Genomic DNA, 24,896 nt, shown 5'->3' on the forward strand with positions numbered 1-24,896 from the left:
TTGCCACATCAACAAAATATTTAAATAACATTATAATTATAATTAATGTCTATAGAAATTAGTTTTTACGAGTGTCACGATTCCTCGACACGAGCGTTGTCGTTATTTCTGGTGGGCCCCGTCGTGCATGTACCCACGTGTCATCCAATGACGCCGTTCTGTGCCGTCCCATCTGGCCTCCTTTCTCCAAGCACTTCATAGAGCTGCAGGCTGCAGCTGCCCACTACCGCACGGTGCGGCCTCGCCGAGAAAGCACCACCATCGCTCCGGTCCCCATGGCCCCCACCGCTGTGGATCCCGGTCCCACCGGCCACCTCTTAGCGCCTGCGGCGGCGCCGGTTGTCGTGGCTGGAGGAGGGGATGGCGGTGATGGACCGCTGGAGGTGGTGATCAATGTGAGCAGCAGCGACACCGACTCCGATGCCCCCGGCGCCGGGGCTGGGAAGAGGTCGCGGCCAGTGGCGGGACGAGGTGGCGGCAGGGATCGAGAGGAAAAGAAGGCCAGGATCCTGGCCGCTGCCGCCACGGTCCCAGCCGGCTTCCTGGAGCCGCTCCCGCCACCACCGCGGGTGAAGTTACTGCCCCCGCCGGCGCCGGGAAGGAGCGTAACGAAGCAGTTCTGGAAGGCCGGAGACTATGTTGGCAAGTCGGATCACCTGCTTGCGGTCGAGCATTCTGGTAACAGCTCGCAACATTATCGGCATCATTGTTCCCTCCGATGGGTGGCGAAGAAAAGTCTACTGTAGTAGGAGCTGGGCTACTGAGCTGCGTGTCGTTTTTTCGACAAAATAACTAAAAAATAAAGAATGTGTTTGTCTATTCCTTCTTGGATATTCTTCTGAGCATGCACATATTTTGTCATGACACGCTCTGATCTGAAACTCGTGTGTGTGATCTTGTATCCTTTATTTATAGCTTACCTTCCATATGACCTTACCATATTCAGTTGTTCTGTCTTTGCTATCGTCAGATTCTGGAATGGATCATGTTCGTGTGCATCCCAAATTTCTACATTCCAACGCGACAAGCCACAAGTGGGCACTAGGAGGTATCTTCCATTTCAAGCGTGCGCAAACAAGGAGGCATTTTGTTTTTTTTTTTCTCCCTTGCCTTGTTGGCTATAACTGTTGCTTGATTATGATGCCCTGGTTGATTTCACAGCTTTTGCCGAGCTGCTGGACAACTCTCTTGACGAAGTATGTGTGCTTGAAGATTCAATTTCTTCAGGTTTGAGGTGTTGTTCTTGGGGCCTTGTGTGCTTACCTCGTGGATGTTTGTTTGCAAGGTTGTGAACGGAGCGACATATGTTCACATTGACATGATGGAAAGTAAGAAGGATGGAACTCGAATGCTGCTTGTTGAAGGTGCGAGGAAACCATCCCATCTTGTATGGATGACTTGGCATGCTTTCATGAACTGATTGCAGAAGTTCCTTTTAAGAATATATTGGATGAAATTCATAGCATGCTTTTCTACTAGATTTGATTGTAAAAACTTTTCTATCCTTCACTCCAAAAGTAAATCACAGTGTCATAGGATCCTAGCATTTTCTTTTTCACAAAAATGTGTTTCTGAAGGTTACAGATGTAGTGATAACGTTGCGCATCATTGTCTATCTCCTACCTTGTTTAATTTCATTCTGAATTGTTGACAGACAATGGTGGGGGGATGAACCCAGATAAGATGCGTCATTGTATGTCCTTGGGTTATTCTGCAAAGAGCAAAGTCAAGAATACCATTGGACAATGTAAGTTTATTGTTTCGAATCCTGTTTGTTATCTTCTGACCACAACACAACACAGAGATTCAGTTTGCTTACCCTGCTTCTTTGCAGATGGAAATGGTTTTAAGACAAGTACGATGAGACTTGGTGCTGATGTCTTAGTGTTTTCACGTAGTCGTGGTATTAAAGGAACAAGGTTGTCTTCATTACCTTGAAATATGGTAGAAGTGTATCTTTCTTATTAATAAGTTTGTGTTGCCATGCACACTGGCCATCCCTGCCATATGTCGATTTCATGTACCTGCAATAAAACATTGTTAACCTTGACAAGATTAGTTAGCTCGACCATGCTGAATTTACCATTAGAGTTTTCATAACAAGCAGGCTATACATTTCACTTCAACTATGCTCTTTATAAGATTTCTTGATTCATTTTCCTTGCAAAGCCGGCAATGACATTTACCCTCACTTTTGTTCGCATGAAGGCCTACACAAAGCGTTGGGATGCTATCATACACTTTCCTAAGGAGCACCAACAAAGAAGATATAATTGTTCCTATGGTAGGCTTGATTTCACCATTGCTTTATTGCCTGCATCATCTTTATGTTACTGATATTTTTTATTGCTGTAATAGTGGTTTCTTTTGTCAAATCTTTAACTTTGAGCTAGATGATTTTGTTTTGTCAAATATGAATAGTTTACTATGTGATTGGGACACCGCCAAGTTTGGGTTCAGACAAAATGATATCATGAGGAAACCAATGTGGATGGATTATTCTTGCATCACTTATTGAGGGTGTAGAAATATGTAACTAAATGTTCCAAATGTAATTAAACATCTGAACCAATCCTTTTAAGTGAAGAGTGCAAGCAGGGTTGTCACATGTGCATAGTGTGTGGGGATGAGCTGTAATGGCATGTCGAAAAGTTAATTAATAGGATTTATGCATTTCTTAGTTGTATCAAGGCCTTGTCATCCATCTTTCTGCCACATTTATATATAAAATAGCTATATCAAGGCCTTGTCATCCATCTTGCTGCCACATAAGGGCCTGTTTCGGTCTGTTCCACTCTAAAACTTCACAGTGGGTAGGTTCGAGAGGTGTACCAGTTTGTGATGGAGGGAATGGACCTAGTCACTTGGATGACAAGGCAGCAGAGCATAGGAAGAGTGACGAGCTTGGCAACCAACACTGCTGTGCAGCTGTTCAAGCAACTGAAGTGGGCAAGCCAACAGAGAGCGTGTGCCTTGGAGATGGTGAGCCAACTGGATCTGGTCCAAACTCCATCGGCACTGAGTTTGACGCACACGTTGCCACCCTGTGTGCCCTGGTCAGCGAGTGGCTGCGGTCCTGCATCAGCATTGTGACTTTGCAGATGGAAGTGAAGCGATGCTGACAGGTGGTTCCTCAGTGGCAAGGAGGAGTGCTGGCTCGGTCAACGGTGGGCGATGCGAAATAGGTTAGGGGCGCTTAGGCGATTTTTCAATAATACTAAGTGCGAAATAGGATCGTGGAGCAGCTCCTTGCTTGCTTCACCAAAATGAACTAGGAGGCTTCCAGTTCTATGATGCTGCCTGCTCCAGAAATCGGTGGAGTTGTGGTGTTTACGCTCTTGGGAGGGACTCATGGAGTAGAGCAGTCCAAACAGGCCCTAACTTGTGTCTTCATTTTTTTCGGTATAAAATGATGAAGTTAGTAAACTGGACATGAGCTTTCATTAATGCAGTGATGCTTGTACATAAACCTTGCAGATCGACTATGAAAAAGAAAAAGAATGGAAAAGGAAGGCACGGACAACATTGACTGATTGGTGTATGAGCTTAGAGACGATAATACAATGGTCTCCTTATTCCACAGAAGCAGAACTGATTCAGGAGGTATAGCGGATATAATTTGATGGCTGTAAATGTAGTTGTATTTTCAACTATTTGAGGCTTCCAATTGCCATGATTTCTGCTTTGGGAATAGTTGGAGGAATGAAGTGTATACACTCATTTCCAAATGGAGGCATTTATGTGTTCTTGATGTCTGTATGCTGCTTATATGTAGTTTGGCTCCATAGGGGAACAAGGAACTCGAATTATTATATACAATCTGTGGGAGGATGATGAAGGAGAGCTGGAGCTTGATTTTGATGCTGACGCAAATGTAAGTGTCATACTAGTAAATAATTACTCCCTCCATCCCAAATTGTAAGTCATTCCAAGAATCTTGGAGAGTCAAACTTTTCTAATTTTGACCAAATTTATATGATAAAATAATAATTATTATGATACCAACTAAGTATCATTAGATTCTTCCTTAATTATATTTTCATAGTATACTCACTTTACGTTACAAATCTTAGTATTTCTCTATAAATTTGGTCAAACGTGCAAATGCTTTGACTCTCCAAGATTCTTGGAATGACTTACAATTTGGGATGGAGGGAGTAGTTCCTATTGGCACAAATGTTGTCTGCTATCTTATTGATGTTCATATTGCAGGATATTCAGATTAGAGGTGTTAACAGAGATCAGAACAAAATCCAGAAGGCAAATCAGTTTCCAAACTCCAGACACTTCTTTACTTATAGACATTCTCTAAGGGTAAGTTTTAGATGTACTTATGCATATGTGCCAGTCAGTTCTGTATTCTGTGGAGCAGTTATTCCAGTTGTGTCCCAATCAATATTTGGTTCATGACTGTTAGACAACATGACTGAATATTTGGTCCACTGTATAGCATTTTACTGCACTGTGCAAGCAGTGACAAAGGAAATTGGGAAATTTTATATGAAAGAGCAAATCATGAACTGAAATCAGTGATGTAGTTCTGTAAACCCTAAATATTGATTCTTTTGTGCAGAGTTATGCATCAATTTTATATCTTCGACTCCCGGATAACTTCAAAATGATTTTACGGGGAAAAAAGATTGAACACCATAATATTATCAATGATCTCATGCTAAAGAAGCAACTTAATTATAAGCCAACAGTGTGCGATGGACTTCCAAAGGATATGCATGTAAGCCAATGAGCTTTGTCTCACAGCTTTCTGTATAACGATGCATGTGCATTGATCTCATAACATGTTATGTTCCCTCATCTCTCAAATTTTCAGATGGCAGCTAAGGTGACAATTGGTTTTGTTAAAGATGCGAGACAACATATTGATATTCAAGGGTTTAATGTTTACCACAAGAATCGCCTAATAAAGGTATTGTGTTAGAAATGTCATGTGTGATGTTTTTTTAAAAAAAATAACAGGGGAGACCCGCTGCTGAAGTAGTTTAAATAGGGGGAAAAAGGTACCAAAATTTTCTCAATGAAAATATTTTCTTTGCATTTTTTTCAGTTTGCAGAATGACTTCCTGTGTGCACAGAGATTACAAAATTCATAGCTAAGTAGTGGATGGTTCAGTGTGTATTTGCATGAGCAGGCACCATTATGCTTCCTTACTTAAAGGCCTATAGTTAACCTTTTTTTGTCATTTTGTTTCTTAGTGTGTAATGCCAGGTACTTGTTAAGAATGTTCATGTGATCATTTTAGGCAAAATTTTCTGCAACTTGTAAAATGTTTTTAAGAATTTATGATTAGTATATTTATTTCTTTTAGCCTTTTTGGAGAGTATGGACTGCTGCTGGAAGTGGTGGCCGTGGTATCATAGGTATGAAATCTTGTTGCCTTTTTCATTTTAGGGTATGGTATTTTGGTATGTCTGTGATCGTTCTTGTATGCAGGTGTACTTGAAGTAAATTTTGTAGAACCAGCTCATGACAAGCAGGACTTTGAACGCACAAATTGCCTTGCAAGACTCGAAGCACGATTAAACCGAATGCAGAAGAAATATTGGTCTGTTTTGTTGTCAGTGAGCAATTGCCGTTCTGTGGCCAACTAGCTCATGCTGTAGAAAATCTGTCTAATCTTAGTATGCATTTTTTTTCAAGGTCTGACAATCGCCACCGAATCGGCTATGGCACCAATGATGCTAGCACAGATTCTGGAAAAGGGGAAAGAGGTAGGTTAATGTTCTTGTTTTGTGCATTTAGTTGGTGTGGATGGGTGCATGTTTTATTTTTATTCTGAGATAATCAATAACCTAATAAACAAAGTGGTTCGGAAAGATGCAGATGGGTGCATGTTTTATTTTTATCATGAGATAATCAATAACCTAATAAACAAAGTGGTTCGGAAAGTCTCAAAGGCATGGATATCTTTCTGGATCACTTCCACTCACCACGTTTCGCCTGTCCTAAACATCAGCCAAAGTGGTTACTTTGAGGTGTTACCATCTATAGTCATTTGCATTCTGCATCTTCATGACACAAACATGCAAAACTGGTTTTCCCTAAATTCACTTGGTTTCATACCAGTGGAATACCAAATGATCATCATGTAGCATCACCAAATAGTTTTTGACATTTCTGTTACACACCAACGAATTTATTCAATATACAATGCAAGAGTACCAATGGTACCAATACATGATGTACCAAATCTCAAGTTATAACTTTGGTGCCTCTTGTTCTGTTTCCATGGACTGTAAAAAAGGCTCAAATATTGGTCACTGACTCGCTGCCCTTGGAGAAAATGTAATATCAAAAGCTTAGCATTATGTAAATAGTAGATATGCAGCACCTTTTCTCTCATCTGGATGATGATACAATATCCTTTAACAACGGACCTCTCTCATCTAGATGATGATACAATATCCTTTAACAACGTGTGTTGTGGCAAGACAAGTATGGTTCAGATTGTCCAATCCTTTGGACCTTAGCAGATTCAGTCCCTTGACAAAATGAACGGAGCTTTGCAGATTGTTGGCGCAAGACGATGAGAAGAGTTAAAGAGGAGCTAAAAAAAGGAGTGAACACTCTAATTTTACTAGGCGCCTAGATTATATGGAAGGGCTTTGCTATGGTACACTCAAATAACTGTGGACCGTTGATCTCGATGTTAATTATCACATATTACCTTCTATGAAGTAATAGGACACATATAGAAAATATCTTCCTATTAGATCTAATATGCATGCATAATCTAACTTTCCTATATGTTGTACATGATAAGATCTAGAGTTTTTATATAACTTGGACAATGGTACACATGCGTCCTGCACACATGCAGACGTATTTTATACGTATAGTTGTATTTAGAACTAATACAAAAATCTTTGTCTTTATACTACGTGTTACCTTTTAAATGAAACAAGGTAGGTCTAATTTATTTTTTAATTAATTAATGTAACATATCTTTTATGAACATAATTTGTTCTTTTTCATAAAAAGTGATAACCGAGTTGCATATATTAATGTGCTATTAGGAAAAAATAATTATGCACATATAGAGATTTAAAATATAAATATATAACACACATAGATAAAAAAACTCATAAAAAATAAGGATATTGTCATTACCCATAATCGATTGTAAACACATAAAAGGAAGGATATTGCCGTGGGCATGAATAAAGAAGCGGGGTCATGCACGCCTGTGCCTATGCATGCCATGATGAGAGGGATTTGAGAATATATTCCATTTTTAAGGTCACTTAATCAATAAATTAATTAAAAAATTCTCAAAAATCAACGGCTCAGATTTATTTGAGGTATTACCTCATATTAAGTAAAGAGAGTACCATAGCATTGCCCTATATGGAAACATAGGAAAGCATTTGTGTTTGAGGGGGCATCTCCTTCGGTTAACACTATTTTGAATGAGCTGAAGGACGAGCACAGCTTTTGGTGCATGGCTGGTGCGAAGAATCTGCAAGGGCTAGGACTTGCGATTGCAACCTAGGTCAGATAGGTCTAGGTTGAGCCATGTTTGTTCGCTGTGTATGAATCATGAGACTGTGTAAAAGCCTCGCTCATATTTGGTCCCTGTATGAGTGAGGATCCTGTTGTTGGACTAAGTCAGTTTTTCCTCAATTGGGACATATAGCTCAGCTGATGATAATTTGCATGCAGGACTGTCACCACGTCCATATGGGATAGGTTCCAGGAAGTCAGGTTATTTGCAAAGGATCAGAAGTGCTGACAGAACATCTTCAAAAACAATATCCCAGCAGAGCGCTGAAAAATCTGCAAATACCATAAGACCTGAAAGATCAGTTTTGCATGGTTTATCAAATACAGGTGGTGGCAATACTGAGATTGCCAGCGCCCCATCCAGATCAACTTCCCCTATCCTAAGGACACCTGAAAAATCTTTTCGTAAAGTGAATACAAGTTCGCCACCTTCTCCCAGTGGAGTAAAACGAAGTGAGAGGATTGCTCTCAAATACCAGTCAAAGGTAGTTTCACTGCCCCTACATTTTTTAACTCGAATATGCAGGATATCTGCTTTATTATGATTAAAGAAGAAAAATATGGTATAGAACTAGTTCAAACCCTTCCCACTGCTAGCATCTTTTGCTTAAACTGTACTTTTTTTTTTCAAAAACGCAGGAGAGCTGTGCATCATTATATTAAGAGCTTAAAGTGTACTCGGTGATTATTAAGTAAACCATGGCACATGCTTGCATGCCAGCGACCCAGCCAATCTTTCTATGCCTAACATATAGTCATGTGTTTGTTTCGTTCTGGATGGCAAGGGAAAGAAAATTGTTCAGAGATCTTGGTTGCTTTGGAGGGGCTAGAGGAGCTTAGTATGCTTTTTAATATATTTAGCCTGAATTTATGTTCCTAGACCTGAAAGCTTTGTGTACCTCACTTTGCCCAGCATGCTGTGAGCTGTAAATGCAGGGCTGTTTGATATGATGCAAAGCCATAGTTCAGGACGAATGTAATTTGCTCTATGATGAATTTAGACTAGGCTGTGTGATGTTCTCAACACAAATGAAACTATGGAAGGACGAAGCAGATTTTGTAAAGTATATCATATATTGAATAAAAAATTAAAGATCCTTTTTGAAAAGAAAATTTACTGTTGTTGCTCTGAATAAATACAGTAATGTCACTTGATCTGAAAATTTTATAGTTGTTTATGTAGTGGTACTGGCATAAACTGATAACTAATAACTAATAGATCACTGGTTGCAATTTGCGAATTGATTTTGTTAATTCTTGAATTAGAAATTAATCATTTATCATATTTTCTTGTCTCTGCTTTCCAGGAATTAAATGTAATTCTCTCAAATAAAAAGGAAGTAAATGTAGCAACTAATGGAGACAGGGAATCCATTGTTGACCCTGAAGCTGTCATCAAGAAATTGAAGGAAAAAAATTCATCGCTAGAGGAGAGGTACATATTAGAAATTTTTATCCACTTCTAATCACTCAAAATCTAGTCAGACCGTCCCCTTAACTTGGTTAAGTTTCACTTGTTGATTATTGTGTTCATCGTTAACCTCTCATGTATTAACGACATAACTTTGGCTACTACCTCCATTTCAAATTTAGTCTTTTTAGTTTTGTCCTAAGTCAAAACTTGGTTAACGATATTGCAAATGTTTGTGCATTTTTCTATAAACTTGGTTAAAACTAGAGATGTTTGACTTTTTTTGCGAGGAAAAGAGAGGCTCTTTTATTGCTCAGTATTCATATTACAATCTTGAGCAATAATTTGCTCGATACATGCGGGCACTGTGTGGCACCTAACGGCCGAACTATTCGATCTCAGAGCCAGTTGTGCGAGCTCATGAGCAGCACGATTTCCCTCTTTCTCGTGTGGACTACTTTCCACTCAGACATGAGGCTCCCGGCCTGTCTTGCCTCCTCTGCTATTAGGCATAGCTGTCCTCGGTCCCTCGTTGAGTTCTTCAGTAGAGCCTGGACCGAGCTGCAGTCAGTCTCAAGCACTGCCGGGGTCTCAGATTCTTCAGCAGCATAGTGAAGCCCTTCCCTGGTGGCCAGCGCCTCCACTTCTTCAGCATCCCTGGCTCCAGGCACATCTCGCCAGGCAGCAAGGCAGACCGCAGCATTGCAGTCCCTGATGATGACCCCAATGCTCACAGCACCTGTCGATCTACAGAAAGCACCATCGACATTCACCTTCCACCATCCCAGATCAGGCCTCTTCCACGGGCATGTCTGTCATCTTGCCTTGGCCACCCGCCCTGCATACAAAGTACAGACTGGTTGTTTGCCAAAAGGGTCAGCTATATCTTTATTTTGCCTGATATTACACAGTTCCGTCCAATAACGCTTAAGGAAACGAATGGACCCCTACCCCTCAATGGAGAGGCTGTGTGCTTCATGGGTGATATCGTTCCTCACTTGCCAGGTTCGCTACAGAAGCATCAGGCATCTTGCTCTCGTATCCCTTTCCGCCTGCATCAGAAAAAACCAGAAAATTGAGATGGTCAATATTGAGGAACTGTTCCTCATCTGGCAACGTCCAGTGTTCTCTGATTGCCATACGAAGCTGACATGCATGATGGCAGCCGACCAGAGCATGGTTCAGCGACTCCACTCCCATACTCCCATCCCACATATTTCACAGGTTGTCCTTCTGGATTATACTTCTCCGGAATTTGTTCTGTTGTGTCGCTAGCCCATTGTTCATTATTTTCCATCCAAAAATTAGGATTTTGTGAGGAAGCAGTATCTTCCAGTATTCTTTCCAAATCGGCCGACCTTCAAGTTTGCAGATGTTGATTGGCCACTGCCATGTTCCTCCATGTGGCGCTTCCGAGCCAAACGGTAGGTACTTTTCACAGTATAAAAACCATTGTTTTCATAATGCCAAGCAAAGAAATATCCTCAGCCGGTTCACTTGGCAGCCTAATTTTCATGATTTCCTGGACGTCTGCTGGCCAAAAAATCTGTTTATCATATCATCATTCCACTGCATATTTAGTTGGTCGATCAGCTGGTGCACCCACTTCAGACGGCAAGAAGCTTCTTCCCAATTGGTCTCAGATTCCAGACTTTATTCTCAAATGTAGCCCTTTTTCACCAACTCAAGACCATGAACAATTGTCCGCCACGTGGGAGACTGATTCACTGGGAACACCATGCCCAGTAAATTTCCATTGTGATAATACTTAGCCTTCAGTACATTTTTTTTTTCGATAAAGAAAGCTTCATTAATTTCAGGATCGTTACATCGAGATGATACAATGACCTTGAAACACTTCCGGCCTCTGTATAGCAAAGATACACACAGCCTTATAAAAAAACTTAAAACAAAAAGATACACTAATAACACTCCATCCGAAGACTAGACTGCCACCCATGTGCCCGGGTAAAAAACTCCTTGGCCACTTGCGCCAATTGTTGAGATGCCGCTACAACCAAATCTTGTGAAGCTGGCTTCTGCAGGACAGCCCATGTACGCAGCCAATGTATAATCGAGTAGATAACCTGTAAGGGAGAACAAGTATGTTTCTTTTCAAAAACCAGGTCATTTCTACATAACCAAAGAGACCAACATGTAGCTGCTGCTCCTAGCAAGGTTAGCGATTTCAGTTCTTTACTTAGACCGCAGAGCCAAGAACCAAACATGTTTGAGACACTATGCGGTTGAGACAAGCCTGAAGCTGCTTGGATAACAGACCAGACAACACGAGCAAAACGACATTCAAAAAACAGGTGTTTAATTGTCTCATCTTTGTGACAAAAACAACACTGTTTGCTGCCATGCCAATTACGTTTAACTAAGTTGTCTTTGGTTAACACTACGCCTGTACGTAGATACCACAGAAATATCTTGATCTTCAAAGGAGCTTTAAGTTTCCACAAGCCTTTATTAATATTAGGAACATCATTATGGATCATTGCTAGGTAATGAGATTTAACTGAGAACTGTCCATTAGGATGCAAGTTCCAGCGAAATTCATCTTCTTGCTGGCTTAACACAATATTCGTGATGCGTGGAAGTAAATTGTTCCAAGCCACTAATTTGTGTCCAATTAGATCTCTTCGCCAGGATAGAGTAGGTGGAGACGTGCTTAGCACTTCTGCTACAGTAGCCTGTTTATGCCGGGCTATGTTATAAAGACAAGGATATTGTTGACGCAGAGTTGACTGTCCTAACCACCTGTCTTCCCAGAATCTTACTTGTGATCCATCCTGAATTATGAAGGTCCCAAAACGCAGGAAATCTCGTTTAACCTTCATCAGACTGGCCCAAAAATGTGAATCTCCGTTCTTCCATTGAACTTGAGAAAGAGGCTTAGATCCCAAATATTTTTTACGTAGCATTTGTTGCCAAGTACCCTCAGTTGTGAGCAATTTGAAGAGCCACTTACTCAGAAGGGCCGTGTTCTGGATGTCTAAATTGTGAATTCCAAGTCCACCTTGGTTTTTGGGTTAACATAATATGTCCCATTTGGCTAATCTGTATTTTCGTTTTTGTTCATCACTTTGCCAAAAAAATCTTGACCTGAAGTAGTCTAGTTTCTTTAGAACTCCTTTTGGGATCGCAAAAAAGGACATCATATACATTGGTAAGCTGCTAAGCACCGAGTTAATCAGTGTCAAGCGCCCACCAGTTGACAAATGCTTTCCTTTCCAGCTGCTAAGTCTTTTTTCAAAACGTTCTTCTACTCTTTTCCAATCTGCATTTGAGAGCCTTCTATAATGTATAGGTATGCCCAAATACCTCATTGGAAAAGCTCCTTGATTACAACCAAAAATCTCGGTATATTGGGACAAAGATTCTTGTGCTGCCCCAAAGCAGAATATTTCACTCTTATGGAAGTTTATTGTAAGCCCAGAAAGTTGCTCGAATGCACAAAGTAATAACTTCATGTTGCGAGCCTTTTCGATGTCATGGTCCATAAAGAGTAATGTATCATCAGCATACTGTAGAATAGATAAACCTTCATCAACTAGATGAGGCAGTATTCCACTTATCTGATTATCTGCTTGGGCTCTTTTAATTAGTATAGCTAGCATATCAGCTACAATGTTAAATAGAATGGGGGATAGTGGATCTCCCTGTCGAAGGCTTTTTTCGTTTGAAAATAAGGTCCGACCTCATCATTAATATTGATTGCCACACTTCCACCTGATATAAATGCTTTCACCCAAGAGATCCACTTAGGAGAGAAACCTTTCAGCCGCAAAGTTTGTAGTAAGAAAGGCCATCTAACTTTGTCATAAGCCTTTTCGAAATCTATTTTAAAAATAATTCCACTCTGTTTTTTATAATGCAACTCGTGAATTGTCTCATGCAAAATGACGACTCCCTCGAGGATGTTGCGTCCTTGCATAAAGGCCGTTTGAGTTGGACCAACTATATGATCTGCTATTGAGTTAATTATAATGGTTGCCGCTTTAGTAAAAATTTTGAAGCTAACATTTAGTAAGCAAATTGGTCGATACTGTTGAATTCTATTAGCTTCTTGGACCTTCGGAATTAGAGTTATGACACCAAAGTTGAGGCTAAAAAGCGGCAAGGTTCCTGAGTGAAGATCATGGAACATTTGCATCAGGTCCACTTTGATGACATCCCAAAACTTTTGATAAAACTCAGCCGGGAAGCCATCTGGCCCGGGTGCTTTATTGTGTTCCAGAGCAAAAACTGCATCCCGAATCTCCTTTTCCGTAAAAGAAGCCGTTAGGAATTCGTTTTCAGCTTGGCTGACCTGAGGAATATCAACTATTTGTGACTCGTCTAAGGTCATGGTATTATTTTGTGGTGGTCCAAACAAGTCCTTATAGAAACGTGTGATGTAATTCTTAAGGTTTGCCTGACCTTCTATTTTTCCATCTTGATGGTCTAGAGAGAAAATTCTTTTCTTCCTATGTTTACCATTGGCAACCATTTGGAAGTATCGGGTGTTATTATCCCCAAGTAGAACATCAGTGACCTTTGCTCGCTGATAGAATTTTAATTCTTCCTCACGAAGGAGTTTGGTCAGATCATTTCTAGCTTGATCAAGCTGACTTCTCTCATCCTCAGATAAGTCCCGATTTTCGGCAACAATATCAAGGTTATTGATGGTCGACTGAAGAGTTGTTTTCTGTTGTTTATATACACCATTTGTGTGTGAGGCCCATCCTCGGAGATATTTGCGTAGAGCTCCTATTTTTTTTATCCATCTCTGGACAGAGTTTTGCCCCCTCACTGGCTTATTCCAAATTTCTATAACTCGATCATAGAAATCCTCACGATAGAACCAGCTGAGCTCCATTTTAAATGGTTTTGCTATTCCCGTGAAGGCTGGTGTTCCGGTGTCAAGTAGTAATGGCGTATGGTCTGAAACACCTCTATCAAGAGCATGTACAGTTACCAAAGGATATTTAAATTCCCACTCAGTCTTCATTAAAGCCCTATCAAGCTTTTCATAAGTGGGATGAGGTAGAGAATTAGCCCAAGTGAATTGTCTACCTGTCAAATCAATTTCCCTAAGATCAAAGCTATCAATGACAGCATTGAACAGGAAAGGCCAACGGTCACTAAATCTATCATTGTTTTTCTCTCTGCTATTTCTCATGATATTAAAATCCCCACCGATTAGAGTAGGAAGCGAGTTTTGTTGGCAAGCACGTACGAGTTCAGTCAGGAAAGGTGTTTTAAACTCCTCTTGAGCTGGACCGTAGACTGCCATGAGTAACCAATTAAAATTATCAGATTTATTGCAGAGATGAAATTTGATGTAAAATTCCCCTTCTACAATTAATGATAGATCAAGAAACGAAGCATTGATGCCAAGGAGGATTCCTCCAGACCTCCCCCGAGGTGGTAGACAGTGCCAAATGAAATCTGCCCCTCCAGATAGTCGAGAGAGATTTGATTTAGACATGTCCTGCTTTCCTGTTTCCATGACAGCCACGAAATCAAGGTTATGATCTTGGATTGCTTCAGCTATGTAGCGGTATTTAGCCAAGTCAGATAGACCTCTGCTATTCCAAAAGAAGCCTTTCATGGGGAAACTTTTTGATGAGAACCTTTCTTATGGCTTTTATGCTTTTTTGTTGCTGTCTTGGATTTTCGACCAATAACCATAAGGTCACAAATTTTTGTGTCCAGGTCCAGATCATCCAAGCCTACATCAGTTATTTCCTTCACTAAGTGTTCGAGAAGGGTACCGTCATTTTCAGTATCCTCATCGTCACTTGCCGCAAAGGGATTTTCACCTACTCCTAACCTTTTAGTCTGTTTTTGATTTGGAGTTACAGTTGTTCTATCCACTTCGACTCTCTTAAGCGCATTGATGGACAGATTAACTGTATTATGATTGCTACCCAAAATCAAGCCTACATTGCTTAGGTTTGAAATGCATCTTTTTTGAGGTAAAGACACAATAGAAACAGAGGATGGCTGCAGCGTGGGCGTACCTGGGATCATGCTGGCTGAAGACATAGCGGAAAGTGGTGAGGTCTCTACCATTGGCTTGTCCTTTTTTGGGCCATCCATGTTCCTTGATGCTGCTCTTTTCATTGCCTTTGTTAACGTGTCCTCATCAGCTGCTACAACACCATCAGAAGATACGACATTAGATCGTACACTGCGGTGTTTACCTCCCAAAAAAATCGAGCCAGAAGATGACTCAAGATCTGTATCTTGGCATTTGTTCAAAGGTATATGTGTAGTAGCAGTTTTGTAGCCTAAGGTAGCTGTTGCAGATAGTGAAGCTGTCTGGCGTGGTGAGCCCATGAGAGGCGTGGTGTTTTGTGACTCATCCACGTCTAATGACAGCTGAGAATTATTGGCAGCCCTGGTTTTCTCCTGCAGTGAGATCTGCATTGTTTCCCTTCCCCACTCTGAATTACTCTGTGTTCTAGCCGTTGAAGTGATAGTAGGTACCGCTTCTGCTGTCCTAGCCAAAGAGCATCCCATTTTGCCATTCGGCTTAGGAGGAGTGGCTGACAATGGAATGTCAGCTAAAGCCCTGGTTACCGAAGTTGATCCGATCCGATCACACGTAGAAGCCGTCAAATTCTTCTTGCACGTGTTAGCATTCTTATTTGATCCAGGAGTACTATTTGGACTTGGACGAGTTGTAGCAGCCATAGGTGTCACAGCAACAGGCGGTAGCTTGGCTAAATCTTCCCACTGTAAAGGCTGCATTAGAGACCTCAATCGCTGAATACCAGAGGGTAAAATTGCGAGTTGGGCTTGCATAGGCGTCGGCCTATTGTTTTCAGTTCCAGTTGCAGATTTGGGTCCACTTGCATCTTGGGTATTCTTGAATTTCTTGAGCACATTTTCTGGATCCTTTTCTACAGGCTTATCTTTGTCTGCATCATTACCATCTTGATCCGTTGGATCCTGATCCCTCGGAGTCGGTGAAGATGGTATAAAATTTGTATCTTCTAACTTGTAAGTATGTCATATCCTTCTGTCCCAAAAACTAAATCAGTGGTGTAAGGGAGCTGATCTTTGTTCATCACCCCAACCCGAACTCGGATGACCCCTTTTTTTCTGTAAGTGGACATATCTACCTCCAGCGTGCAGCCAATCACTGTACCCAGAGCCCAAAAAATAAGATAGTGTCTCCAAGCATGAGGGACACCAGTGATGTGCACCCAAATTTCTTCCAACTGATAAATGGGTTTCACGTCATTAGAGCTTTGCCATGCTGAAATAGCTAGCGTGACACCATGATTCTTTAGATGATAATCCATGGATGCCATCCGCTGCATCTCGTCATCTGACGGAAAGGCCACAAGGAATGAGTTCTCCTCATGGAGTAAGGCCTCCCATGTCCAATCTGTCCGTGAGATTTTGGCCAATTCACACTCAACCACATCTGCTGAGAGTTTACTACCGGTCACCTTGACCAATGCTGTAGGGGCTAGATCAGGTGTCTCTATTTTGTAGTCAATTTCTGGGATCCTCAAGAAACTAAATTCTTTCTTACCAGAGCCAAAAAAAGTAGCATTTGGTTTTGGCATCTTCAAAATTGGACATTTCCATGATAGATGCGAGTTCTTCTTATTACATATTATGCAATCAAGGTCAGCTCTGCACTCATCATTAGAATGTCCACTACATTTGCACCTCCAGCAGTAAGGTCTCTTCTTTTTTGCCATACCAGATTCTGTAGGTTGAGGTTGTTGTCGCTGGTTACGAGCTGCGCCCTGCATACTAGATTGCTGGTTACGAGCTGCACCCTGCATACTGGATTCGGTGGCGTCAGCTCCGACTTGTTGACGTTGTGGACCTGCGGTCGGCTGATATTGCTGTTGTGACTCCCGTTGAGGTGCACTAGGGCCATACCACTGACCGCCCCTCCCATTGCCTCGACCATGGATGTGCCCATCGCCGCGTCCTCGACCTGGTCCTCCGTGGTCACTACGACCTCTGTTTGGGCCTAGACCTCGCCCATCATGGCGAAAGCGATCACTGATCCTACCCCTCGGAGGCTCGTAATTGAACCCGCTGGAGTTGTGGCGATTGGTGGGTGGCTGTCGTCCAGCCATGTCAGCGTACGAGGGTGTGGCGGCGGCGGCAGTAGTTGGATCAGGTCGCGAGGCGGCATGCAAGAGGGGTCTCGATGCGATACTGTCGATCGGAGGGAATGTTGCATCGTATCTGCTAGCCTTATGATGCCTTTGATCACTGGGCCCACGAGACAATAGGTCCCACCAGGACCGGCCATATTGTTTTGCACGCTCGATTAAAACTGATTTACTCCGGCAATCAGAGACAACTTTTGAATTTTGAGATGTCCGTTGATCATGCTGTAAATTAGATTGTGATCTGTTGATTCGCTCCGGTGGCATGAAAGCAGCCAACGTCACCATCGTCGGCGAGTGCGGCTTCGGCAAAGGACCCTTCCATGGACGGATCGCGATTCCACGTTTTGGAACCGTTCGTCCAAGAGGCCGTGTTGAGATTTGTTTCTTGGGTTCACGTTGAGCTGGCATAGCCAAAGCCTCAGTGCCCGAAGTAGTTTTGTCCTGCACTGGTGGGTGAACTTCATTTTCCCACCATCTTTTTTCTTTAGGAAAACCGATGTCAATCCACAATTTTTCGGGAATATCGTTGTCTGTACTAGGACTCTTCGCCGTCGATAACAGAGCGGCTTTGCCAAGCCTCTGTTCGCAGACGAAATCACTAGCCTCTTGTGTGGAAATACCTGCTAAGACTGCCTCGTGGTAGGTTTCCTCAGCAAGATCGTATGCATCATGAGCGGTAAGCCCAGCATGGATCGCGGGCACAAAGACTCCCTTGTCTCTCTTAAAGCCTACATGCTTGCCTTCCTAGCAAAGCTTAATTAAAGATTTGAATTCTCGGAATCCCAACCCACCCTCACTTTTGGACTTTGTAAATTTATCCCAAGAAATCCAGTGGGTATGCCGGCCTCCAGCTCCAGTCAGTTCATTCCACCAAAATTTCCCGATACTTCTCTCCAGGGACTCTTGAGTTGATGCCAGGAGCTTGAAAACACTCATTATGTACACTGGAATGGCCTTAGCTACAGCTTTGATTAGCACATCCTTCCCACCAGCAGTGACACCTTTCATCCTATGCGTTGCATCTTTTCCTCACGATCAGTTAAATTTTGAAACTGGCCTGCATGCATGCGCCCTTCCAGAGTAGGCAGACCTAAATACATTGTCTCGAACACATGACCTCCCGGACTCCCAGTTGTTGTTTGAATTAGGATAAAATGGAGACCACTTTTTTTAGATAATGGAATGAAGCTTCTGGCTTCAGCCCTCTTAAAGGAAGAGGCTGTCCACACTTGTTACAACATGAAAAATGTCTTGCACACCAGGGATTTCAAATTAAGAATCAATCCGCAAATAGAAGGACATCCATTTGAGGTGAAGCAATGCCATGCCCTCCGCCTTAGTAAACCACTAACAATTTAGAATGGAGGGAGTACCTTTTTAGGGCATCCAGAATGGTTGTGGTAGCCCTTAACCTTAAGGTGGACCCGCGCTCGTTAAAGACTGAACCTGCTATGTTAAAGATTGCAGTCGGTCATTTGTAAACTGGGTGAAGCACCGAGTGGCCAACCAGCAGGCGATAGACCTTTGAGGAAACAAAACAGTCAGAGCCCCAACTGTAAATCCACTTATCTTTGTCATTGCTTAGCACAATACTTTCCATGATCTGCTGAACATTCTGCAGTTGCAAGGCCATTGATAAAATTAGAAGAGGTTTCTTGTGGAGGGGACGTAAGGACGCAAAAGGCGGGCATTGTCTTATTGCTTGGCCTAAAGTCTGTAGATCTAAGGAGCTTGGAGGGCTTGGTATATCCGATCTGAAAGCCCTAGGAGTGGCTCTAAGAGTAAGATGGCCATGGCTCAAGAAATCTCAACCCAGTAAACCTTGGGCACACTTGCCTCTCCATGCAAGTAAGGAGGTTGAGGATCTCCTGTCTCTGGCCACTATTACTGAAGTCGGTGATGGAGCTAATACCTTATTTTGGAAGGACAAATGGCTGTCTGGCAAAAGTATCCAGATCCTGGCACCCAATCTGTATGTGCTAGTATCCAAACGGAGAGCAAACAGGCGCACTGTGTTGAATGCTCTTAATGAGAATAAGTGGATAGAAGACATTCAGGGGGAAATCTCCGCACAAGCTTTAGCGGAATACCTTGTTTTGTGGGACATTCTTGAGGGATTTGTTTTACAGGAAGGGATCCTCGATCAACACATTTGGAAGTTTTCTGCTTCAGGGGATTATACAGCAAAATCTGCCTATGATATTCTTTTTGAGGGTGCCATTAGTTTTGCCCCATTTGAGCGAATTTGGAAATCGTGGGCACCCCCAAAATGTCGCTTCTTCATGTGGTTGGTTGCTCACAACCGATGCTGGACAGCTGATAGATTGGCGCGTCGTGGCCTCCCCCATCCCGACCAATGTCCGCTTTGTGATCAAGAGGATGAGAACATCCAACACCTTCTTATTGGCTGTGTGTTTGCAAAACAGTTTTGGCTTGTCATCTTGCACAGTTTTGGTCTGGCAGCTCTTGCCCCACAGCCTTCTGATTCCTCCTTTGATGTCTGGTGGGACAAGACGGTTTTGATGGTCAATGGTGATGTGAAAAGGGGTTTGAACTCTCTTATCATCTTAGGCGCCTGGACCATCCGGAAGCATCGTAATGACTGCGTCTTCAATGGAGCCACCCCAAATCTGGTCACAGCTTTGACTCTTGCTCAGGAGGAAGCTATGCTTTGGTCCTTGTCTGGGGCCAAGGGGCTGTCCCGGAACCCAGCTCAGGAGAATAGATAAAGGGAGTTTGGTGGTCAGGTCTTTTTCTTAGTCTCAGGTGTTTTTTTCTTCTTTGTTAATCTGTTAATAGGAGTTTATTTTGTGTGTGTGCGCGTGCGCGCGTGAGTCTGCGTGTGTGGTTTGTTTGAGTTTCTGTACGGCTCCGTTTTTTCCTTCTATTAATACAGTGATACGCAGTCCTCCTGCGTATTCGAGAAAAAAAGAAGGCCGTCTGAGAGAGGGGGAGCTAAAAGAGGGAGGAGAGTTCATCTTGCTCAGAGACCCTTTTCACCGAAATCTGTTTATTGAGGGCAAAGGAGAAAAGCTCAGGGGATGACTCAGCAAGGGGTTGCTCATGCCAAGCATCATGCCAGAAAAGAGCGGAATCCCCACAATGCTGGCCTGCTCTGTTCTGGTTAGCTACAGAGGACGTATTCCTGTCTGTCTATCTCCTGCGGAAGGCAACTCTGCTCCTTTGCTATACACTTAGATTCTCGTACAGAGTGCTGCTACGTGGTACTCTGTTCTGTCGAGTGGTGCTGGTGCTCTGTCTGCTACTTGGTACATCCGAGTGGTGCTGTTGCTCTGTTCCTACTTGGAGACTCCTCCAGATAAGCGAGCAAAGGAAGAGCATAGTCTGCTCTGTTTGGAATTCAGAATAATGGCTGCCAATATCTCAGGATGTATCTCCATAGCCGCTGCCTCTCACAACATTGCTCCTCAGCCTTGGGTTTTGGATTCAGGAGCTTCTTTCCATGTAACATCAAACAAGACTCAATTGATTGACTGCAAGCAAATTGTTGATGGCACTACTATTCACACAGCAGATGGTACTTCTTGTCATGTTACTCATGAGGGCACCTTTTCCTCTCCTCATTTTTATGTGCCTGATATATCTTTGGTCCCTTAATTATCTATGAATTTGCTATCCGTTGGTCAAAGAGCCGATATGTGTCCTGTTCCAAATTGGCAAGTGATTAGTGACCATCGAAACTCCTTACCATCCAAATTTCTCCAAAAGATCTAAATTCAACCCTAATATTGGTCAAAACTGAACCAAGAATTGCCTGAAATTTCATATTTCCTCATATAATTTGTCATAGATCATAATTAAATATGTTGCCTTCTTTGTTTAAAGTTTTTTTAGAGTACAATGGTCTGACTAGACAACACAATTTTGTGTGAACTGATCGTTGATAATAAAAATAGTGGTGCAGGTCCTGATCTGATTAGAACAGGACATGCCATTTTAATTATATTCTTTTGTAGAATCTTTATGGTGCAGGAATCATTATCAAGGGAATTACAAATCGAGCAGGATAAGAATAAGTCTCTGACTGAGAGGGTAAGCAGTTTTAAGATCCACTATAATATTTGGCTTCTACTAGTTGGAACTCATGGTAGTAAGACTCTCCTTTTTTTTCGTGTATCTTTGTGAATTACCAATTGTCTTGAGTAATCATGCAATAGCGTTACATTATTGTTAGATGTTACTATATAAGGGCCTATTTGGTATAACTCCTGCTTCTGATTTTCTAGGGAAGTGATTATGTAGCTGAAAATGATTCTCTAAGTGATTTTCTAGGATAAACACTATGGATGGAATGATTTTGTGCAGGAAGTGAATCTGGAGAAGCTAGTTTTTCAGCTCTTGGCATCTTGATTAATTTCATAGAATCACTTTGGGAGACATTCTCTATAAAAATACCATTTGGCAGAGCTCCCGTGGGATCAGCTTGGGTGTTCCATTGGGAACTCTCTCAAACAGGCCCAACTAACTAGAAATGCAAGTTCTGTTAGCTACAAACAGATAAAAATTGCAAACATTTATCAGGCAAAATTCAATAGAATTTGTTTTCTACCTTCCCAATTTTCTTTTACAACATCCTTGAGTCTACCTACTTGTCCATAGGAAGTTTCCCACGGTTGTATTTTGTTTAAATGATTGAATGTCGTTGTGGATATAAGGATGACATTTCTGGGAGGTCTGAGGATCTTCTTGTGGTCTTTAATAGCCTGAGGAAGTTTTATCTTTTGTTTTCAGATTGAGGATGTGGAGAGGCAACTCGAGCTTGCAATTAATGAGCAAGAAGCAACGGTAGAACTCTTTGCAGAAGAAAGGAAGCGCCGCGATCAAGAGGAGGAAAACCTGAAGATGAAGCTCAGGGTTAGTTGTTAGAACTATGCACCACATTGCTCCTAACCAAAAATTGTGCTCCAATTCCTCTGTTACAATTGGAGTCGTCTAACTTCATGATGGTGTGCATGTCGCCTATAAACCATTGGTGTCTATTTGCAGGAGGCCTCTTCCACCATTCAGGACCTGATGGAACAGCTCAATGCTGCCCGGAACTGCTGCAAGAGAAAGCAGCAGACGAAGCAACTTCACCCCCAGTAGTACGCGAGTACATGAATCATCAGCACGCTCTCCTTCTCTGGTGCATATTGTAGCACAAATGATGTCCAGATGGCTGGAGAGCTGTTAGCAGTAGCAGACCAGAATGTTCTATGTATGTGGTAAGTGTATAAGATGATGGAATCGGGTTAACGCGACGACTTCCCTAGGCCCTCACGGTTCCTTTGTTTATAGAGCTGTGAATAGCCCCCAGCGTGGCCATACATGTGACGGTGATCTGTGATTGATTGATTAGCTAACTATGGGGCTATACTGCTATAGCCGCCCCCGTCTGCCTAGTACACAAGACTCACAAATTCGCAGTAGGCTAACAAGCAAGTGGATGAAACATCTGATGGATCTTGAGGGTTGAACGAAGACTGATGAAGAACCAGTCTACAGCCTATGACGGCCGAGGCAGGAAAAAGCCTATGATGTCCAGTAGCCCTATGCAGCGGGTGATTGGCGAGGCATTAAGCCCTGATGCACTTGCGAGCAAATGTTATGAACAACGCCCAGGTGCAAGGACCACCGCACACGGCTCGCCGCTACACACGGAACGATGGCGTACGGCGGCAGAGTGGAGATTGATCCGATCAGAAACAGGGGTGGAAGATAGGGTGTGCACCAGTTCATGGTTTTACGGAAGGATTTATTTGATTGACGATGCCGTGACTACTCCACATTTACCCACGTCACTAATCTAACATTGAGGCGTTTTCAGTTCTACTTTACTATAATATGTGATAGTGTGACTAACTAAGGTATCTCCGTTTATGATATTTTGCTTTAGATGGTCCATGCAACGCATCAAAGGTAGAATGGCCGACCGCATCAAAAGCTAGAATGGCCGACCGCAGCATGCATGGAACTGACGTTTTATTATCCTTTCATAGCTATAGTGCCAGACTTGCTATTACACATGCTTGCATACTCCGATCCTTGGATCTTGCTAATTATACATTAGTACTGCTACGTGCTAACAATATACTACAAGTACTCCGTACTACTATACACAGAGAGTCGTGACGTGGCGTGGAACCGCATTCAATTCAAGTGTCGCCGCTTAGGTCGTTGTCTTCGTTGAGCCTCGCCGCCGTGGTGAGCGCCGCTCCCACCCCGCCAGCCTTGGCGCGCGCTTCCGCGTCGTTGAAAGTCTCGGTTTGCACCACCCTCGTCGCGTCCTCGGTCCTCGCCGCCTTGTCGCCCGCCAGCTTCGCTGTCACGTCCTGCATACGTACGCGCACACCGACAAAAGAACGTCACGACACATGTTCGCTGTTCCGGGGGAAAACTTGTAACATTCCGGTACGAGATCAGTTGCTCACCGAGAGGACGTCGCCGAGCTTGACCTTGTCGCCGTCGCGCGTGGCCTGGGCGTTGGCGCGCGCCGCGGCCCGCGCCTGGTCGCCGAGGCCACCGGGCATGGCAACGTCCGCCCCATGCGCGCTCATCTCCGCGGCGCGGATGGCCTCCGCGTCGGCACGGTCGATGGGGCGCCCGCCTCCGGCCCTCGCCGTCGCCTCCAGCGCCTCGCCGATCGTGATCTTGGTCGCGTCCTCCTCCGCTGGCGGCGGCGGGTCGGCCACGGAGTACTGCCCGACGACCTGGCCCGCCACAAACTCCGTCACGATGCGGCCGCCCGGCACGGCGGTCTGGGTCACGGCGATGCCGTGCATGGCCGCGGTGTCGCTGGCCTGCCCCGGGTGCACGGCGCCGACGGCCTGGTTGTAGGCCGCGGCCGTCTCCATGGCGGTCGCGGCGCTGAAGCCGCCCCCGGCGCCCTGCGGGACCTGGACGCCTGCCACGCTGTCCTCCGCGGACCGCATGGCGGCCGCGTCGCGCGGCCCGATGGGTTGCCCCGCGAGGTCTCCTGAGACGGCGAACACGTGGCCATACCTGATGGCCGCCTCCTCCGGCTGCAGGCCCTCGTCTTGCTGAGCCTTATTGCCCTGCTGCGCCTGCAGCGGATCGTCTTGTCTCCTTGGCTGCGCCTGCGCCATTGTTATTCCGGTCTGTGCTCGGTTTCTAGCTAGTTCGTGCAGTGGTTCCCTCTTCTCCGAAAGAGCAGAGCAAATTGGCTTCGCAATCGTGCCACGCCCATTCTACTGCTTAGTTATATACTCCGTTATCGTGGCCGGTGTCGAGAGAAGAGGACGCGTGCGACACGGCGCTTGACGCGCGGTGCTGTCGTGTCGTCGGCGTAAAAGATCCACCAAGGCATGACCTACACGTGTACAGACAACGCTTAGTGTAAGTTGCAGTCGTGGCGTCCTTGTAGCAGGATCTATCTCTCCTTTTTTTGTTTTTGTAAACAGCAGGATCTATCTCATTTTAAGGATTGCATGGTCCCTGGATATTTATCTCCACGTCTACTTTTTCTCTAACTAGTATAAGCAACAAAACACTGTCAAAACAAAAAATAAAAAACAAAAAATATATAAGGTCTTGTTTAGTTCCTAAAAATTTTTATAATTTTTTTCAGATTTCCTATCACATCAAATCTTACGACACGAGCATTAAATATAGATAAAAAAATTAATTACACATAATACAAACGAAAGTGCTACAGTATCCATTTTGTCAAAAATTTTAGAACTAAACAAGGCGTAGCTGAAAGATGGCTACATAGACAAAACTCAGATGCAAACAACAAACACATGGCCTATAATAAATATAAAGAAAAGAAAAATAATATACTCACTAAGGATGAAAACGGATCGAA

The 24,896-nt window shown here is 43.4% G+C and overlaps 2 protein-coding genes across 2 annotated transcripts; one reads left to right on the forward strand and one right to left on the reverse strand.

The window, feature by feature from the left end:
- On the forward strand, positions 223 to 22,431 carry LOC8084492 (protein MICRORCHIDIA 7). The gene is made up of 20 exons (XM_021460374.1): positions 223 to 678; positions 971 to 1,048; positions 1,162 to 1,196; positions 1,286 to 1,364; positions 1,655 to 1,747; positions 1,835 to 1,919; positions 2,209 to 2,284; positions 3,478 to 3,603; positions 3,776 to 3,874; positions 4,213 to 4,314; positions 4,574 to 4,732; positions 4,829 to 4,924; positions 5,325 to 5,376; positions 5,450 to 5,561; positions 5,657 to 5,727; positions 7,679 to 8,004; positions 8,827 to 8,954; positions 21,046 to 21,121; positions 21,821 to 21,943; positions 22,076 to 22,431. The coding sequence occupies exons 1-20, from the start codon at positions 276 to 278 to the stop codon at positions 22,172 to 22,174; spliced, it is 2,418 nt and encodes an 805-aa protein (XP_021316049.1). The 5' UTR covers positions 223 to 275; the 3' UTR covers positions 22,175 to 22,431.
- LOC8084494 (late embryogenesis abundant protein 31) lies at positions 23,034 to 24,507 on the reverse strand. The gene is made up of 2 exons (XM_002453751.2): positions 23,500 to 24,507; positions 23,034 to 23,400 (listed from the first exon to the last, which is right to left on the reverse strand). The coding sequence occupies exons 1-2, from the start codon at positions 24,172 to 24,174 to the stop codon at positions 23,224 to 23,226; spliced, it is 852 nt and encodes a 283-aa protein (XP_002453796.1). The 5' UTR covers positions 24,175 to 24,507; the 3' UTR covers positions 23,034 to 23,223.

This window comes from Sorghum bicolor, chromosome 4 (genome assembly GCF_000003195.3).
Source record: "Sorghum bicolor cultivar BTx623 chromosome 4, Sorghum_bicolor_NCBIv3, whole genome shotgun sequence".
NCBI classification, from domain to species: Eukaryota; Viridiplantae; Streptophyta; class Magnoliopsida; order Poales; family Poaceae; genus Sorghum; species Sorghum bicolor.